This window comes from Elephas maximus, chromosome 5 (genome assembly GCF_024166365.1).
Source record: "Elephas maximus indicus isolate mEleMax1 chromosome 5, mEleMax1 primary haplotype, whole genome shotgun sequence".
NCBI classification, from domain to species: domain Eukaryota; kingdom Metazoa; phylum Chordata; class Mammalia; order Proboscidea; family Elephantidae; genus Elephas; species Elephas maximus.
Genome location: NC_064823.1, coordinates 80020622 through 80041982, shown reverse-complemented (window position 1 = coordinate 80041982; position 21361 = coordinate 80020622). Strand labels below are relative to the sequence as shown.

The 21361-nt window shown below is 35.7% G+C and overlaps 1 protein-coding gene across 5 annotated transcripts in view; it reads right to left on the bottom strand.

Moving 5' to 3' along the window:
- Window positions 1-21361, bottom strand: part of CCNI (cyclin I) — a 46057-nt gene that overhangs the window by 2268 nt on the left and 22428 nt on the right. For 3 of the 5 annotated variants that reach the window (XM_049885974.1, XM_049885971.1, XM_049885972.1), the window contains 4 exons: window positions 8097-8225; window positions 4093-4167; window positions 3816-3956; window positions 3215-3445 (listed from right to left, as the gene is read on the bottom strand). In XM_049885974.1, the coding sequence (XP_049741931.1) occupies window positions 3215-3445; window positions 3816-3956; window positions 4093-4167; window positions 8097-8225 (576 nt within the window). The remainder of the gene's footprint in view (window positions 1-3214; window positions 3446-3815; window positions 3957-4092; window positions 4168-8096; window positions 8226-21361) is intronic. The other 2 variants (XM_049885973.1, XM_049885975.1) reach the window with 2 other exon arrangements.

Here is a 21361-nt window from a genome sequence, read left to right as displayed (position 1 = left end):
ACATTATATTAGAATTATCTATTTAACCACTGAACCTTTCCATTATAGAATGGGGTATGGATTAAATCATATTCATCTTTTTATCTGTAAAAGTTTGTAGAACAATGACTATACATGGCAAGTCTTCAAAATCTGATTTGTAGTGAACAGCCTAACTAGTCTCTCTGCTCAACTTTCCCTATAATTACAGCACTAGTCAAATAATCTTCCTGTAGGAGTATCTCTTTCCCTCCTACTCGGATTTTTTCAGTGGCACTCCAATCCCTACCAAAAATAAGCTAAACTCCTTAGCTTCGTATTACGGCTTCCCACAATCTAACCCCAACCTACTTTTCCAGCCGTATTTCCTATCATACCCCAATTTCTACTTTATGTTCCTGCCAAACAGGCTTGTTCTCTATTCTGCACAAATCTTGCCTTGCTCATCCTCCTTCTACCTAGTGAAATTGTATTTCCCATTCCTTCTGGGCCAGGCTAACTGTCGCTACCTCCAGGAAGACTATCTTGACCATTTAACTGTCAGGGATCACTTCTTTCCAGTCTTGGGATACTGCTCTATTTTACAGATTTCTTTGGACACTTCTTAACCAAGCCTTATGCATCCTTACATAATCTGCAGCACCCAGCAGGATTGTTTGCAATACCACAGAGAAAATAAAACACACTCTACAAGAATACATTTGGTCACAAAATTATTTTTATCTCTAAATATATTGTTACCCAGGATTAAGTATCAGTGGAAAGAAAGATGAAAGCCTAGTGTTAGTCATCATGTAAGTATAAATCTAAAAATACCTGAAACTGTTAAACACATGAAAATGGTGGATTTTAGTATCTACTGTCTTGTTCACTGATATTATTCCCCCAGTTTGAAAGGCACTAGGTAAGACCCAGGGGCCCTGGTGGCACAGTGGTTAAGAGCTACAGCTGCCAACCAAAAGACTGACAGTTGGAATCCACTGGCCACTTCTTGGAAGCCCTATGGGGCAGTTCTACTTTGTCCTATAGGGTTGCTATGAGTCAGAATTGACTCAACAGGAATGGGTTCAGGTTAGCTAAGACCCTATGGATAAGATACTATTAACTAGTATTAGAATCTTTTTTTCCTCTTTTAAAACAGAAATTACACAATAAGATAACCCCTGACTATCAAGCTTACTACTGTAGGCTAGGTCTTATCTACACTTCAAGGATGTCGAATGAGCTGAGCCATACTAAAAATAGGGGGAAAAAAGCAGAGTGAAGAGGGAATGTGGGGCCTGGAAGTTCTTTAAGGTGACTTAGCCAATACTGAAAGAAACTGGCAAGTGGAAAGAAGGTTATAGTGTTGAAACTATTTCTAAAAGTACCTATTTTAATGAACTGTTCTCTAGCAACTGAATAATACTTAGTGACCTAGAAAAGTAAAACTACTAAACCTACATGATAAAGATTTCATGCAGAACCCTGAAAAAATGACATGTATTTAAGTGAAAGAAAAACAGTTTATGTTACTATACTTTTCTGCTTGAAAGAAGTAGGAAGTTTTATTTTACAGGTGAGGACTGGCAGAAAATGTTAGAGTTAGAAAGGACGCTGGTGATCACTCAAACCAGTATCATCCATATGAACTCCACTTCCACCCAGTCCTAAGCTATTAATAACACGGATGTGTTCAAAATAACACAGTGAAACAAATCCCTTCTAGTCTAGCACAATATGAATTTGTTCTAACAAAACAAAATAGTTTGACCCTTGTTGAGATCCAGTGGAAGGAAAAGAACAAGCATAAATACTGGTATTACCACAACTGCAGATACCAGAGAAGTTCTATACTGGATCTGTTAAAATGACTTAAAATGAACTCATTCTAATTACAGGGAGTTAAGAGAACATTTATTGTTATTTTCATCACTCTCTCTTCCAATCTGGATAGAGGAACTATTTCTATGTGTCCCTTGCTAGAAAAACCAAGAAAACTTCACTTCCTAACACTCTAGGTAGCCAAAGTAAATTTTCTGTGCCACACTATTAATCTGTATGGTGGTTTATGATAAAGTCCCTAAAAATTTTCACTAAATGCATCTATCTCCAAGAAATTATTCATTTGCATTACGGTATCTCAATGGAAAGAAACACTTTTCTAAATTACTTCAATCTAAGACATGCCATTACAAGAACATGATGTCCCCCATAAAGAAGAGATAGCCTGTGTACAGCACTAGCTAATACACCATTCTGATCATCATTCTTATAATGGAAAGACTCTCAGCCCTTCTCTGCTCTCAAACTAGGACTCGAAATTCTCAGAAGCTAAGAGGTAGCAGCGAGGTACTACTTAAATGCCTACTAACTTTCACAGTTCACACCTGTAAGACTACCAGTTATAATTATCTTACAACAAAGTACTATTCTTTTGTCTTTCTTTTATACATTTTATTAATTCAATTAACTACAGTTCCTTTTATGTTGCAAAATATTTTGAAATTGAGAATTTAACAGTCTTTTCTCTATAATCCAATAAAACATATCAGAATAACTAATAGCTAAATGAGAATTAACAGAGCAATATAAAGGGAAAAATATAAAAAAAAAAAAATTTTTTTGTTTTTTTTTATAAAGGGAAAGTAAGTTCATGAGTCCTTTGGGGACTCAGCTGGCAGAGGACCAGGATGTACAGCAGACCTAGATGAATCATTTCTATTTGCTGACATGAACAGAACCAATAAGGATCCTCTCAAAGTAGCTGCTAACAGAGCATTACTACCAACTTCCCATTTGAGTCACGAAACGTCTTTCAGAAAGATAAGCTTCCACCTGCCAAAGTCTAGTACAGATACTTCATTTTTTAGCCAACAATAAATTATCTGCTTTTCTAACAGGCAATTTCTTGTAATTTTTAAGTGTTTCACTTAACTTTTATAAAATGAATGAAGTATAGAAGTACTATAAAGAAACAAATGTAGCTAGAAAGTTTCTTTATAACTAAAGGAGAATGTATTATTGAGAATCTTATTTTTCAAAACTCAAGAATCAAGAAAATACTATCTAAGCCTTATAATAAAACATTTAAGCCATAAACGTGAAGTGTGTAACACTTTAATCGTCTCCCCTTAAGAATGATTTGCCATTACAAGACTGGAATTATTCTTAAGTTTTATAACCATCTGGCAATCCTATGTACTGCAACAAAAGAAACTTATAATGAACATTATTTAATTAGACTGAGACCTACCTGTGCTTTCTGAAGCAGTTCAATTGTAAGAGGAAGCCAATCAGGAATGAGTTTCTCCATTTCCAAACTAACCATGGCCAGAGCAAGCATGGAGCCTTTGAAGTGCAGAAGTTGGCTACAGGCCATACAATGGAGGAGCTGCTTGGTAAGGACCGCCAAATGCTGGGACGGGCTAAGTGTGGGCAAACTGAAGAGTAATTGAGGCCTAGCTGACACTGCAATGGCATGGAACTGAAAAATCAAAGAAATATCATTTTAGTTTTTCTTAAATGTCTAGGTAAATTATATACAGAAACTGATATAACGTTCTAGGTATTACTCAATTTCTAAGTCTGCAATTCAGTGATTTGATAAAAGCCACTGCCGTAGAGTCGATTCCGACTCATAGCGACCCTATAGGACAGAGTAGAATTGATTTGATACATACCCTAAATTCTAATTTTTTCTTGGTTATGAGTCAAAATTGACTCAATGACACCTACAACAATTTCAGTAATTTTCTTTTTCCTAAATATCAAAACGAATGAATAGTATAATTCTCAAGTTACTGAAACATGACTACACATTCAAATAAAAACTTAGAGACTTCAGTAATATTTACAATGTGGAGAAAATCCAATGGCGTGGCTGTGTGAAGATCCCAATTCAATTTATCCAGAATAATTCTCTCCATTCTCAGAATTTCAGATGAAGAACATCCACAGAAACTGTCTCTTGCCAACACCTTCAATACTGGAATTCTCTACTCAAAGGGAGGTCAGGAGGGAGAGGACAGGAAAGAATAAACCGATTTTCAATTTTTGTTCAGACAAACAAAAAGCCAAGTTAATAAACAAATTTTCAAGAGAGTAACATAGTCTTTTAAAGAAAAATATTACCTCATCCTCCTCAACAGTCTTGGCAGCTAAGAAAAAACAGCTGATTGCAATACAACTCAAATATTTTGGGTGGGCCTAAAATTTTGAAAAGGAAAAAAGCAACTTTAGTGAGGCTTCAAAATGCTGAGTATATTAAAAAAATATATATGCAGATGAATCAAGTACGCACACAATTCTACGGAACTTGATTAATCTGATTCCCATCACTGCTTTCTAGGTGAGAACTAACTTTTAACCTCACAGCCCGAGCCATGAGGTAGTCTATGGAAATAAGCTCATTACACATTGCTGGAGGTTCAGCCAAAGCCAGCTAGCCCAAGTCTAACCCTTCCATGACCAACAGTACAGACAGTGACTATGAACTTTTTCAGCCTCAGGGGTTTACTGGGAAGCTGCCGTGGCACTGACAGTGTGTGCTGCCACAAGGCAGAGATTTTTATGACTGAAACCAAAGAAATGGGCATGTGCCGCAAACTACTGTTTTTACAGGGTATTGTATGAGGTGTCTGAATTTTTGGTAGAAAAATACAGTTTTTGAACATTTTTTACTTGTTATACATATGGACCAATAGACCCTGGTAGAACTTTGGGGTATAATTAGTGGTACTTCATATGTACCATTAAACACTTAGGGTAGGCTTGTGGGAGAAGGCAAGAAAAAAAAAAATTCATAGTACCTACCAGAAATTCAGACACACTCAGTGATTCAGAATGCTACTATTAATAAAAACACTTGGTATAGACGAAAAATTCAAAGAAAATAATCAGGTTACCAAAGGGTTAATTTCTATCAGGCAGAGAAAAGCTTGATTTTTCGAAGACTTTTTTTTATTTAATAAATATTCCCTATATTCCAAAACATATTTATATATATACATATATGTGTGTACCTGTGTATTCTTTTAAGCTAGTTTTATTCTCTTTACCTGTTAATAAAATATCAGTAAGATAACATGCTATGTATTAGGGGAATTAAAAAGAAAAGAATTTATTAAAAGAAGGCTATTAGTATATTTCAAATGTTTAAACAAAATTAGAGGATGCTAGTAAATAGCAATTATCTAATGATTAAGTGTCCACAAAAAATTCTATATCCAAGTTCTCTGGTAGGAATGAAAGGCTCCTAAATCTGTATAGAACCAATTAGTAAAAAAAAAAAAAAAATCTTTCTTGGCTTTGATACAAATAGCAGGGTTAGAATTTGCCTGTTCTTATTTATAATAAGGCAGGCTCACTTTCAGTGTGTTTGCCAATTCAACATTAGAATCCAGTTTTAAAGAAGTTAGAACAATATAGTCTATACTGAGTGACAGAGAGATAAGTTAGCTAACACACAGAAAATAGTAAAAGCTGTTCTGACATTTATTTTATACTTAAATATTATATTTGCATGAGATTGTGAATGCTTTCCAATGACCACAGTATGGACTTGATTAGCTTAACATTTAAATAAACATGTCAGGTAACCGCTGCCTAGGGACAAGTGGCACAAAGTCTAGGAATCTTCCAACCATCTCTGCCTACGTGAGAAGTAAAAGCTGGTGCAATAACTATCAATATTTTTTGGAGCATTATGGTTTAGAAAGTACTTTCATAAAAATTATCGTGTTTATTACATAAGACAACAGTCTTAGAGAGGTTAAGTGACACCACACAAGTGATCTAAGAAGTGAAGTCAGGTCTTGCTATGGGTTTTCCAGGCTTGGTTATTTCCCCTCTTATGCAGTTAATCTGAAACCCTCATCCCGGAAGTCATCTAAGTTTATTACAAAGCAAGAGCCTAATAGACAACAACTTCAGGTAGGCAACAAAATCCCCAACCTCCACCCCAAGTCAAGAGTACCAATAATAAATTTAGTAATAAAAAGAATCACACAATGTGATTTTTTTTAAACAGTTCTCAATCCTAGTTGCACATCATAAGCATCTCTGTAGTTTGTTTCTGCTTCCTTAAATACAGACATCCAAATCTTACCTCCTAGAGACTCAGATTCAGAAGGTCTGGGATAGGGCCCAGGTTCTGTAATTTTAAAGCGCTATATACAGATTTCTTTTGCACAGCTAGGTTTGAGACTCCATTCACTGTTGCAGACCTTTAAGAGCCTTTATTTAAGCTAAGAATACATTTTAGGTTAATTATTTTGATCTAAACGGACCATCCCTATGTATTTTCCATCTCTAAGTAACGGTAGGAAACCCTGGTGGTATAGTGGGGTTAAAAGCTATGTCTGCTAACCAAAAGGTCAGCGGTTCTAATTCACCACACATTCCTTGGAAACTCTATGGGGTAGTTATACTCTGTCCTACAGGGTCGCTATGAGTCAGATTCTACTTGACGGCAACAGGTTTGGTTTTAAGTAAGGGTAGGAAACCCTGCTGTCGTAGTGGTGAAGTGCTACAGCTGCTAACCAAAAGGTCGGCAGTTTGAATCCACCAGGCGCTCCTTGGAAAAAACTCCATGGGGCAGTTCTACTCTGTCCTGTAGGTTCATTATGAGTCAGAACTGACACGATAGCAACAGGTTTGGTTTTTTTTGTTTGTTTGTTTACGTAAGGGTAACAACCCGTTGCCATAGAGTCTGATGCTAATAAACATGCCACAACCTGATAAATATGAAAAAATGAAATTTGGCAAAATTCTGTTTCATAAACTTCCCCAAATTTGTTTAAAACAATAAACTGGGTAAGAGTCTTTTTTATAATAGAAGCTACAACAGTAAGTTAATAATTTTTTTGAATATACAACCTATGAAAAGACACTAACCTTAAACTGATCTTTCTCTGAAATTACCTATGCAAAGTAGGTTAGCTATGGTAGGGGAACAGGGAGGAGGAAAGGGGGACCTGGTGCTGAGATAAAAGTAGGCATCTCAGATAATCCGGATTTCAAGCTATTACCATCCTTCTATGAAGGGTATTGTAAGTCTCTTGGAAGCGTGGTGGCGCAGTGGTTAAACATTCTGCTGCTAACCAAGAGGTCAGCAATTCAAGCCCACCAGTTGCTCTGTGGGAAAAAGATGTGGTAGTCTGCTTCTGTAAAGATTTAGAGCCTTAAAAATTCTATGGGGTGGTTCTACCCTGTCCTACAGGGTTGCTATGAATTAGAACTGACTTGAGAGGAATGGGTTTGGTAAGTCTCTTAAGAGTAGAAGTTTGAAACATAAAAAGGTAACTGAGTAGCAACCCAAATTCTTCCACTCCATAATTCTTTAGCTTCTATTTTTTTAATACCTAATAACAAACAGTATAGTATCCACAGCACTATATTTATAGTTCTCCCAGTTTATGTATTTCTAGGCATACAAATGACTATAACTGAATTTGCTTTTCTACTCTTTCATACCTTGCCATTAAATAAATGCTAACTTTCTGCTTTAAATCTGTTGAAGGCCTACTATAACCAATTTCGCAAAACATAACCAATGATACATTATACCAACAAGGACAATAAAAAGTGATGAGTGTATTTGCATACTACCATTCAACAAAAATATACCAAAGTTGTTCAGTTCATCTTGTTCTATTCCAAATATACGCTCCTAAAAAATATTTCTGTATTGCTCAGAAAACCACACATTATGGATTCAATAAATAAGCAATGATAGAGAAAAATATGCGATAGGCTTATACTTTTCTATTTTAATTTTTTGTCTACATTTACCATACTGATCTGTTAGAAAATGACTAAATGACTATACATTCTGCCAATGCTACATGGTTTCTATTAAAATAAAAAGATTAAAAGTCATATAGGTTAAATATATTATCAATACTTAGTATAAATTATGAATATTTATAGCAAAAGCAAATTACAAAATACAACTAGAAATACTCTTGAAAATTTACAACAGTGGCAAAAGACACCAGGTCTTATTATGGTACATCCACCGTCTCCAGGAAGACTTCCCACTTCTTTCCACTTTATAGAATGTTTACTAATAGCCCCTGGTTTAGCATATAAACCTTCAGACAAGACACTGTGTAAGTGTATCTTAAAATATTTACCTTTACAGTAGCTAAAAACCTGTCCAAAAGACTGCTAGCCAAAGCAAATGTTTCTGGGTAAAGGTTGAATTGGTACTTGAGTTTGACCAGCCACTGAATCACTTCATCTCTCTGGGATGGAGAAACATTCTATAAGAAAACAATTAAACAGAACAAGCTATGTTTCAAGTTATCAAGAGTGTGCTTATTAGAATTCTCTCATAAAAGGTTACCAAATGCTATGGAATATGTGTTTATATGTTAAAAAAATGTTTTTAAGGTTATTAAAAAATCCAACAACTTGAGATAAATGAAGATAAAACTTTATGCACTGGATATCGCATTTAACATCTATACCCAAATTCTTTTATTAATAAAATCTTCACTATGTCATCTTACCAAACATCTACACACTTTAAACAGAAATGTTCTAGGAATATAAATTTAAAAAATAGGTAACACCATTATTCAATAGTAATTTTGGAATTAAGTTTTCCCATCTGTGGAGAATAAGATAATACAGTGAATTTCTAAGGAGCAGAGAGCCATTCATTTATCTTAGGACATGTAAATGTAATATGAGAACAGAATGATGGCCTATTAAATCCAAAACTAAAATCAACAGGAATAAATAAAAGATATCAGGGACAACAGATGAATTACACAGATAAATATAATGAAAGAATATTAAAGAGGAAATTAACCTGAATTAAATTACTATTTGGAAAGATTATTCCACAACACAAAAAGTAATGTTGCTTTAATCTTCCTACATATTAACTGTTGGGTATAGGCTTAATTTTTAGAAGGTACACACTTTAAAGCAATAATGATGTTTACCTGGCAGAAACAGTACTCATAACGATTTTAGCCTTAATAGATTACGTATTACTCGTTGTTGTTTTTAATATAATTTATTTTTTGTTGTTGAGACTATACTCAGCAGAACATATACAAAGTCAACAATTTCTACCTGTACAATTCAGTGACACTGATTACATTCTTCGAGTTGAGCAACCATTCTCACGCCTTTTTCTGAGTTGTTTCTCCTCCATTAACATAAACTCACTGCCCCTTGGTTTCCTATCTTTTGAGCTGCTGTTGCCAGTTTGATCCCGTATAGACAGATCTTAAAAGAGCACAGTGCTCAAGGCAGACATTCTTAACTGGTTAAGCTAAACTACTGTTTGGTTTTAAGAAGATTTCAGGTAATATTTTTGGTTTAAGGTTTAAAGATTCTCTCAGGGCAACAGTTTCAGGGGTTCACCCAACCTCCAAGGCTTCAGAAATGCTGGATTCCATAAGAATTTGATATTCTGTTCTACATTTCCCTCCTTTTGATCAGGGTTCTTCTATAGAATCTTCAATTAAAATGTTCAATAATGATAGCTGGACACTATCCAGTTCTGATCTCATGGCAAAGGGGACAACTGTTCACAGAGGCGATCAACCACACTTTCCATTTCCTCCCCCTATTCCTGACTCTCTTTCTTTCTCTGTTACTTCAGGTGAATAGAGACCAATTGTTGTACCTTGGATGACTGCTTGCAAGCATTTAAGATTCCAGGCACTATGCAATGAACTAGGAGGTAGAACAGAAGCAATGTGTTGTTTTTTATGGTGGCTACAAAACTCGAGGGTAAAACAACAGAACAAACCCTTTCCATCAAGTTGATTCCGACTCACAGCGACCCTACAAGACAAAGTAGGACCGTTCCATAGTTTCCAAGGCTGTACATTTTTACGGAAGCAGACTGTCACATCTTTCTCCCAAGGGGCAACTGGTGGGTTTGAATCGCTTACTTTTTGGTTAGCAGCCCAGCACTTTATACCACCACACCAGCACTGCTTTGAAGTTTGTCACTTTATCATTTGTGAGACAAGGGAAAGAACCACCTTTTTAAACTTGACTCTGTAAGACAGGGGTAGTATCAACCTCAAGGTACTAAAATATATTAAACTCAAATTTAGAAATAAAATCAAGGTATGTGGAAGAGACTGCTAAAAACTGATACAATGAGAAAGAAAAGTCAATTAAGGGGAAGAAAAGAAGTAACACCTACCAATTTGGTACAAGGCAAAGAGGTGAACAGCTCACTTTTTAATATAGATGCTATCACAATTTGTTTTTTAAGTCATTAAAAAAAAAAAACACTGCCATCAAGTTAATTGCAATTATAGGACAGACTAGAACTGCCCCATAGGGTTTCCAAGGCTGTAAATCTTTATGGGAACGGACTGCCACATCTTTCTCCTGCTGAGCAACTGATAGGTTCCAACCACCAACCTTTCAGTTAGCAGCCCAGTGCTTTAACAATACTTAATTGAACTTTCACTATATTCTGTTTAATAAGGAGCTATAAACCATTTCAGAAATTTCTACAAATAACTATATCAATTACTTTTAAATAAAGCATCTCTACAGTGACTGCCTATATAAATGCAATTGTAAAAGTTTATGCTTTAAGGCAGCCCCAACTAACCTTAGCCTCAAACATAAAGCAATGGAATACATGAAAAATTAAAAAGTCACAACTGTGCTCAAAAACAAGGCAAACAATTTCATGAATCAAAAAGGGAACAGAAACACAAGGCAGTTCATGGTACTGAAGCTGCAGACTGGATGGGCTCTGAATGCAAGGGATTTATGTCCTGCAGAGACTTTTGTCCAACATGACACAAGAAATGGGAGTCAAACTAGGAGCTGGATTCTCTTCCCACAAAGAGTCTGAAAAAGGCAGCAAAATACCATGGCCTAGGGCTATGGCTTCTGTAGGAAGGTGAGAGGAAGCAGACCTGGGTCAAGCAGCTGTTAGCACAGTCACTGATTCTACAGTATCCATACTTTTATGGTGCCCTGAGGTGCTACTTCAAGACCAAGTTCTAGACTCCCCGACCCCGTTGGGGCCCCTAAAGACTCCTGGGGTCAAGTGAAGACAGCCACAAAACTTCTACATGAGAGAGGTATGCATTCAAGAGAAATTAAATCCTACCAGGATGAATCTTTAACTAAAATGCCAAAGCAAGTAAGGAAAGTCAAGCTAAGTAAGCCAGCCAAACAAATCAACGAAGAAAAAAATTCACACAAGGAGAAGGTGATGGTGTAATGATGAAAAGAGGGAGACTTTTAGTGAGGTAAAAGGAACAATGATCTAGAGTAGCAATGAGGAGTAAGAACACCACTAACTCCATCTCCAGGTCACAGATGCATGGGGTTATGGGAGAAAAAACAGTCCCCAAATGACAGATTAAATAACGGCGTTATTTGGTGTTTGGCATTAAACACCTGAAACATATAATTGTAAGAAGAGCCACAAAATAAGGGCATAATGTGCTCTATGTGTATAACAGAAGGTACACAGTTATGTGGAAATTACGACAGTGTATGATAACTAAATGATACAATTTATGTAAAGCACACACATGGCACGCAAATTCAATGTTAGTTTTAAATATTAGTTTGTTCCTTTCCTACCTCTCAAAATTAGAATGATCTAATCATGCCATAAAAATTAAATTGTAAAACTTTATTATATAAGAATAATTGTTTTAAATATTACGTAATTAGTAATTAAATAGATCATGACAGTATCTTTGAACTTTAATATACCTTAAGTTAAAATTTGAGAATAGGGTCAAAGGAGCATTCCTACATGGTCGCCATTATCATCACCAGCCAAAACTAACAATAAAAAACCCAAAAGATATTATTTCGATAAGGCATATTCTTAGTGAAATGATACTGATTCTAAAATTACTTTTTAAAATCAATTCAAACATGAAATCCCATCCCCATTAATCTGAAATCAATCAAAAAGGAATGTCCACAACAATATTTCCTAACTTCATCATAACATTTGTTTTCTCTCACAGGGATTACTCAAACAGGGTTAAGAGGATTCAGTAAGTTGGTTGAACTAATCCCAAAAAGAATTTATTAATGTACTGATTCAACATGACAAAACACAAAGCTTTATATTCCACGTGCTGCTACTCTGGTCATTAAAATACAACTCCTCTCCAGCTTTAAAACTCTAAAAGGTTCACCATTACCTAAAATATGAAGTGCGATTCTTTAGGCATGGTATACTAAATCCTTTGTGACCCACTTCTCTAGCCTCACTCACCTTCTATTCCTTTTTGCCTTAATCTTCATACTGTAAACAGCAGTTTTTAAATATTTAGTTCTTCCCTGCCCCTGGCATGTATTTTACATCACTCATGTGGTTCCTTCTGATTGGAACACACTCCTCTCTTTCACCTCATTATTTATCCTTCAAGAGTTTTTTCTACGGACATCACCACCACCACCCCTCCCTCAAAACACTTTTCCCACAAAATACTGTACAAGTCGGGCTAAGTATTACCTTCTCCTCACTTACTGTCTCGTTATTTGACATTTCACATTTACGATGGTAAAAAATCTACTATCCAACTATTCTGCACCGAAATGACATACATCTGGCAGTAACAAACGCCAGGGTGTGAGGTGAATAACAGTAATGCTGACTCTGATGGTTAAAGTTATAGGTCAACTTAGCTGGGCCATGATGCTCAGTGGTTTGGTAGCTATGTAATAATGTAATTTGGAAGCTATGTTATAATGCAGTCATGTTCCATTTTGTGACCTGATATAGTCGTCCTCCATTTTTGCATAACACTGATTTTGTATAACAACCCTGTCTTTGGAAGCTAACCACGTCGATAAGTGAGGAGAAGGTGTACTTTCCTGAGTTCTCATAGCATCTCCTTTGTTAGAACTGTTTTGTTAAACTTTAATGGAGGGGGATAGCAACAAATCTACACTCTAGCTGAGAAAAAATGTAATAAAAACCTGTTTTAAAGGGATCAGAGCTGCAGGGACAACCAGGCCTTGAGGAGTCAAGATTCTGGTAAGGAGATAAGAAGAGATGAGACAACATTCTGCAGTAGCTTATTTATCTCTCAGGGCATCTGCCCATCCTGAGAGCATGGCAAAAGGCTGAAAGTCTGGACAAAATGCCAAGAAAGGGCTGCTGCTGAGGGGGCACAGAAACCAACAGAGCTTTCGGCAGTATTACAGACAAAATTTGGAGATTTGAAGAGCCAAGAACCTAGTCGGGGGAAGGTCACACAGACCATGACACTCAGCTTATTTTCCTCTCAAGACATTTAAAGAAGTTTTTAGAAATTCTGAAGCTGGGTAAGGCAGGACTCTAAGAAACTAAGCACAAAGCAAGAATGCAAATGACTCTTTCATTGTGCAAGAGACAGTTAAGCACCTCCCCCCCCCACCCGCCACGATAAGGGGCTCTGGTAAACACTCCAAGCTCTCAGTTAGAAACCCTTGTCTTCACTCCAGGAATTGGGGCAAAACAAAGACAGGTGAAGCCTTACCCAACTGCAACCCAGCCTCCAGTCAGCTCAGTCCCTCAATGGATTAAAGTGATCGGATCCCCAACTCTGTCTGCCCACCAGAGGGAAGACTGAACCCCCTCTGGAGGAAGAAAGATATCATCATCTAGAGCCTCTACAAGTATTCTCATATGATGTTCAGCATCCAATCAAAAATTACCAGGTATGACAGGACAAAGAACCAAATGACCAAAAACAAGAGAAAACAAACACAAACAGGCAACAGAAACAGAACCAGACCTTTCAGTTACCAGCAAAGGACTTAATATACCAAAAAAAATACGTGTGGGGGGGGGGGAGGGGATGGAAAGATAAAGACTTTTACTAGGGAAATGAAATCTATTTTTAAAAAAGGGGAGGTGGAGAATTCTAGAACTGAAAGATTTAACTGAAATTAAAAACCTAATGTGTGGGTCTAACAACTTTAGACATTTCAGGACAGCTATGCTTTAAGGAAAAGTTACAGCTCTAAGTGCATACATTAAAAAAAGAAAAGCTGAAAAATCAATTATTTAAGCATCTATTTAAAGAAAAAAGTGTTAATTTCACAAAGAAAGTAAAAAAAAAAGCTAAGTAGTTTTTTTAAATAAAAATAAGATTAAAAAATAGTGAAAAGAAAAACAAATGTACAAGGAAAATCAACAGAACCAAAAGTTGTTCATTAGAAGACTAACAAAACTAACAAATCTCTAGCGAGACTGATCAATAAAGAAAAAGCACAAATCATCAACTCAGAAATGAAAGAACATCGGTATGGACCCTGGACCCTTTAGATGTTAAAAAGACAAGAGGATATTAGGAACAACTTTACACAAATTTGACAATTTGGATGAAATGGATACATATCCTTAAAAAATACAATTTACCAAAACAAGAATTAAAGGAAGATCCAAGCAGTTTTATATTTACCAAATAAACGTGATTAATTATTAAACACTTAGCCGCAAAAAGAACTCTAGGCCCCAATGGGTTCCCCAGTGAATCCCTCCAAACATTTAAGAAACAATTATCTAAACGAACTCTTTGAGAGCATTAAAAAAAGCAGAAACACATTCTCACTCATTTTACAAAGTCAGCATAACTACTATAAAAACCTGACAACGGCATTACAGAGCAATCTCACTGATGAACATAAATGCAAAAATACTACACGAAGTATTAAGAGAATTCAAAGATGTATTTAAAAAATTCAATTTCCATTTAGAATCTCTTAGGAAACTAAGGCACAGAGAGTTACTTCTTAATCTGACAGACTATCAAAAAACACACACATATATATACATATACATATACATACATATATATATATATATACATATATATATATATAGCACAAATACTATACTTACTGGTGAAATAGTGTAAGCTTGCCCACTCAAATTAAGACTGACACAAAGATGCCTGCTACCATAAATTTTATTTAGCACTGTTCTGGAGGTCCTAGCTAATTTTAAAAAACAAGAAAAATAAGTAAAAAAAACGTAACGACTGGAAAGGAAGAAATAAGACTATGATTATTTGCAGGTAACATGACTATATAAAATATATAAAAAATGTAAAAGACTATGCAAACTATTAGTAAGTTAATCTAGTATTAAAAAATATTTAGTACAGACATGAAAATTAATTTTATTTCTATACACCAACACATAGAAACAAACGTACAGAAAACAAACATTTTAAAATACCACTTGATTCAATAAGAATCAAATACACAGGAATAAACCTAAACTACCAATTACTAAAAGAAACTGAAGACCACCTTTAAAAAAAAAAAGAAATATACTATGTTCATGGATTGACAGATTCATATTGCAAAAATGTCATTTCTCCCCAAATTGACTTATAAACTTTACAAAACCAAAAATCCCCCACAATTTTCATTTATTTGAAAATTGACAAGTATACTCTAAAATATATACAGAACAGCAGAAGGCCAAGAATAAGGCAATCTTGAATAAAAAGAACAAAGTTTATGCCACCAGATATAAAGACCTATGCTGTAATGAGACAACGTAATATTAAAGAGAGGCAAAAAGACCAACGGATAAAAAGAGAGTCCAGAAACAGGGCCATATATATATATATAAACATACAGCCACTTGCTATATGACAAAAGTACACTGCAGGGCAGTGGGGGAAAATGTATTTTTAATAAATGGTGTTGGTTATCAATATTGAAAAAATTAATCTTACTTCACTCCATCCCCCCAAATCGATTCCAGTTGGAATGCAGATCTAAATGTGAAAGATAAAACCATAAAGTTTCCAGAAGAAAACAAAGGAGAATACCTTCATTACCTTGGATTAGGCAAACATTTCTTTAAAAGGAAAAAAAATTGGTTATTTTGGTCATCAAAAATTAAGAACTTCTATTTGTCAAGTCAACAGAAGAATGAAAAGCCAAAATATATTTGCAATACAGACACAACCAACACAGGAAAAGAACCCCTACAAAACAGTAAGAAAAAAAGCAATCCAATTAAAAAAGACCTAAGTAAAAGCTTTGAACACATACTTCACAAAAAAAGGATCCCTAATGGCCAATAAGCATATGAAAAGTTGCTCAACTTCATTAGTTATCATGGGAATACAAATTAAAACTCAACGTGATACTAAAACACACAAGAAAATCACCGAAATGAAAAAGACAACACAGAGCAACTGGAACTTTCACTCACTGCTGCGGAGAGTAAATATTGGTATGAAAACTTTGGAAAACCATGTGGTAGTACCTTGACTAAATCTGAATATATGCCTATTCTATTTCCTAGCAATTGCATTCCTGGGAATATATGCAACAGAAATATACACATATGTTCACCAAGAGATGTGCACAAGAAAGTTCTCAAGAACAGAGCAATATTCATACTAGTCCCAATCTGGAAACAACTAATGTCCATCAATAGTAGAATGGATAAATAAATCCGTATGATGGAATACTACACACCAACGTGAATAAATTAATTATGGCTACATGAAGTAACACTGATGAATCTCACAATAAAAAAAAAATGCTGAGCAAAGGAGCCAGTATGTACTATATGATTCCATATATACACATGAAGTTCAAAGCCAGGAAGAACTATCTGTGATGTTAGGACAGTGGTTTCTTAGGGGGAGGGTATGGTAGGGACTACAAGAGGGCACCAGAGGGGCTTTTGGCATGCTCCCTGATGTGGTGGTTACACAAGTGTTACTTGTACTTTTCTGTACATTATACTTCAAGAAACTAAGGAAAAAAGAAAAAGAGAAACCAACCATAAGGGTGAAATATTTAGCAGATCTGCATATGATCCAAAAATGACAGAAAATCAATATATTATATAACAATCATATTCTAAAGATGGAAAAATAGGCCAGAACTAAAAATCCTACATTTAGATAGTAAGTATAAAAATGAAACATGATCTAAATAAGGGTAAGGATAAATAGAAAACACTACATATAAGTTAACTAAAATGGTACACATCGCGTAAGGGAAACTTGGCTTAAAAGTACAGTGACAAAAACAGGGTTTTAAAGAGCCAGTTCAATATAAATTAACAACATGATGGTGCTGCTAAAACAAAAGTTTAGGGCTAGATTAACAAAATTATTACGCAACGATAAAGTGAGGTTAACGGTCACTTTACTGATCATTAATAATCACATCTGAAATGTCACAATTTAAAGAAACATTAAAAAGAGTATACCTAGGGAAAGAAAAACTGGGATGGTGAAATAGAAATTTTGTCAAATGAAAAAATGATTAAAGAACAAGGAATGTTCAGACAGGAAGAGAGATGACTTAATGGGCATAACACCTGCCTTTAAGTATCTGAAGGGCTACTATTTAAAATAAGAAACAGATTTACTCTGTATTACTCACATGAACAAAGCCAGGGCCCAAAACTGGCCACTACAAAGAGGCCGCTTTGAGGCTCAATTGAGAAAAAACTTTCCAGTAATTACAGAGTTCTTCCACGGAGGAATGGACAGGTTTGTGAAGCAGCAAACCCATTAAAAGTATCCAAAGTAGAGGACTGTTAACACTTATCAAAGATGTTAAGAGGGAGAATTTGTGTGTGTGTGTGTGCGCGCGCGCGCACGCACTAAGTTCTAATGAAAACCATCTCTGTAGCCTGAGACAGGGTTTCATCTTTGTAAATGAAAGGCATTTTAGCAAAATAAATGGAAAATACCACAGAAAGTGTCACTGTAACCTTTAAAAAAAATCTTCTCCCAGGTTTGTATCATTACTCACAAATCCTGTATTTGTGAATTCACCTACTCACAAAATTTATTTGTAACACCAAAATTAGTGGGGAAACCTAAGAGAGCCAGAACTCCACTGCCTGCCTTGTTTTTCTGGGTCTCGCAAGTTTTCCACCTTTGACAGGATACAGTCTTACCACTTCTCTATCACTTTCTATTAAGAATCCTACCTCACAAACACCCAGAGCATTTCTTTTAGATTTTAGGACTGGAAAAGAAACTAAACCATTTTTTATGATTTGTATGTTTACTCAAATGATGTACAGACATGTGCATATACTATTAAAAGAACATATGCATAAAATTCATACCGTAACAACGTAAAAGAAAGTATAAAACTGAGCTTTCATCTCTGACCCTTGTACTTCCTGGAACTATTTCCAGCTTTCACATCTGCACTTCCTCGTATTTGGGTTCCAATACCAACGACTTTCTGATTCCGTCAGTGTCTCACAGGTTCCCGCTTTCAGAGAATGTTTATTAGGCTGAAGGAATCGTTTTAGTGGAAAATGTTTAACTTTTCCTTCTCTGAAGACTTCCACCTTACAAAGGTTCTGGCTTTCTCAGGTTTTACTGTATTAGTAGTTTTGAAATCCTTTGCAGACAGGCACAGAGTGGTGAAAAAATTTGAATCACTAGACGTGCACGTTCCCATCTAAGGTTCAACGAGGCAGTGCTCTGCTTTCTTGTTTCAACTTTCATGATGTAAACAAGTTTCCTTTTTACAGTCTATTTAATGCCAGCTTTTTTTTGCTTTTTGTTGATGATTTCATTTCTTAAAATGACCCCCAAGTATAGTGAGAAAGTACTGTCTAGTGTCCACAGGTACAAGAAGGCTGTGATGTGCCTTACGGAGAAAGTATATACGTCCGATAAGCTTTGTTAAGGCATGAGTTTTAGTGCTGCTGGCCATGAGCTCAAAGTTAATGAATCAATAATATACATTAACTAAGGTGTCTTTAAGCAGAAACACACATTTAAAAAAAGGTTACGTATTGATCAGTTGACAAAAATGATGACAAGAGACTCACAGGAGCCTAACACTGTATTCCTAATTAGAAGCAGTGGTTTAGTATTTGCTAATGTTTGCAGTGAACTTCATACAACCACCACAAATACATGTGAATTGACTGTTATACATCTGAATACTATTATTATACGAAAGAACATCTCTAAATTACAAGTGCCAAGGAACCTGGATGAATTACAGAGATGCTAATCAACGTTCATTTTTACAAATGTTTACTAAGTCTACTTTATGCCAATAAAAATTATACAACTGTACCCCAAGAGAACTCAGTCAAATCACCAAGAAATTATAATACTGTGTGGTAAGTGCTATTTTAAGGCAAGTACAGAACACTGTAGGAGCACTACAAGGGGAGTGATTAAAAACCCACTGCCATCGAGTTGATCTTGACTCATAACGACCCTATAGGACAGGGCAGAACTGCCTCAAAGGGTTTCCAAGGCTGTAAATCTTTATGGAAGCAGACTGCTAAATCTTTATCCCATGGAACAGCTGGTGAGTTTGAACTGCCAACCTTTTGGTTCAAAGCCGAGCGCTTAACCACTACACCATCAGAGCTCCTCTTCGTAAAGACTACAGCCTTGGAAACCCTATGGGGCAGTTCTATGCTATCCTTTAGGGTCACTATGAGTCAGAATCAACCTGATGTAACAGGTCTCCTTTTTTTTTGTTTGTTTTACTCATTACAAAAGCAAACTGTCACATTTTTCTCCCACGGAGCAGCTGGTGGGTTTGAACTGCCAACCTCTGGGTTAGCAGCTGAGCACTTAACCACTGCGCCACCAAGGCTCCTCAAAAAAAAGCCAAACCCATTGCCACTGAGTCGATTCCAACTCACAGTGATCCTATAAGGCAGAGCAGAACTGCACCACAGGGTTTCCAAGGAGCACCTGGTAGATTCGAACTGCCAACCTCTTCATTAGCAGCTGTAGCTCTTAACCACTATGCCACCAAGGCTTCCAAACTGGGGGTTAGAAGGTGCAAATTAAAGGAGAATTCTGAGAGAACGGCCTTACGGTATAGGAAAGGAAAGGAATAAAGAGGCGGAAACACTAGAGGGAAGACCCATAATTAGCTTAAATATATTTTACTTTTCCATTTTCACTAGCAGTCAAAAAAAAATTAAGAAAGTTGGGAAAAAGATACATGTATAGTTTAGGGACAAGATTGTGTTTTCTACCAGGAGTCAGAAAAGAGGAAGATGATGGTTAGAAAGGGAAGTAGAAAAGCCAATCTCTGAGAGTGACAAATCATGAAGGAATAAGAATTTGAACACAGAAGCATACTGTGGGATTACTCTGGCAAGCAGTTCAAGTACCTATAGCTCCTTACCGCCATTCCCAAATTAGCTATTATCCTCACCTGACCAAACCATCGCATGTCTTACAAGTACTAAGTCTCGCTTTTACTTGGCTTTAGTAAAGGCAAATCCTCAAGAAGTTGTTCCCTCTTAGTTCTGATACTGTTCTGTAATCGTCTATAGAAATAGACTGGATTAAATGTTAATATATCAATATACTGCAATCTTATTAGAATATCACTTTCAAAGACCAGGTTGTAAAAGTATATTATTGTTGGTTAGATGCTGACTCAAGAAAGAAATCAAGAGTGCAATTAAAAAAATACTTTAAGTTGAAAAATGAAGAAATTAAACAAAAATGAAAACAACATACCAAAACCTATGAGATATGGCTAAGGCAATCATCAGAGGGAAATTCATAGCAATAAACACCTACTTCAAAAAAGAAGAAATCCTAAATCAACAGTCTAACTCTACAATTTCAGGAACTAGAAAAAGACCAAGAGAAAGGAAATAACAACAAAGATCAATGCAAAAATAAATGTAACAGAAATAGAGAAAATTAGCAAAACTAAAAAAGTTGGTTCTTTGAAAAGATCAATAAAGCTGACAAGCCACTAGCTAGACTGACAAAGAAAAATAGTGAGGATAAAAATAACCAAAGAAATGAAATTGGAGCTATTACAACAGATCCAACAAAAATAAAGTATAACAGAATACTATGAAAAGCCGTACTCTAATGAATTAAAAAACAAACAAAAAATTCCTAGAAATACATAACCTACCTATGTTAGCACAAAATGAGATAGAAAATCTCAACAGACCCAAGATAAAAGAAGAAACTGAATCAGTAATAAAAACACCTCCCTCTCCCTAATCCCCACCTCCCACCCACCCAAGAAAAGCCCTGGACAGATTCACTGGAGAATTTTATCTTACATTCAGAGAACTGACACCAATCTTGCTCAAACTCTTCCAAAATATGTAAGAGGAAGGAATACATATTTTTATGCAAATAACACACACCTTCTACATTTGTTTGCCAACCACTACACCTTCCCCCCAAGGTATTTTCAAAAGCGCTGCTTATGCCAATTTTTTTTTTTTGTTTGCCAACCACTACACCTTCCCCCCAAGGTATTTTCAAAAGAGCTGCTTATGCCAATTTTTTTTTTTTTTACACGTTGCTGTAAAAGAAAATTAGCATACTACACTTACAAAAATACCTTGACAGTGGGTCACTAGTGGTGATAGTGAGTGGTGCCACTACCATTTAGGTGCCCTGATTACTGGACCTATGAATTC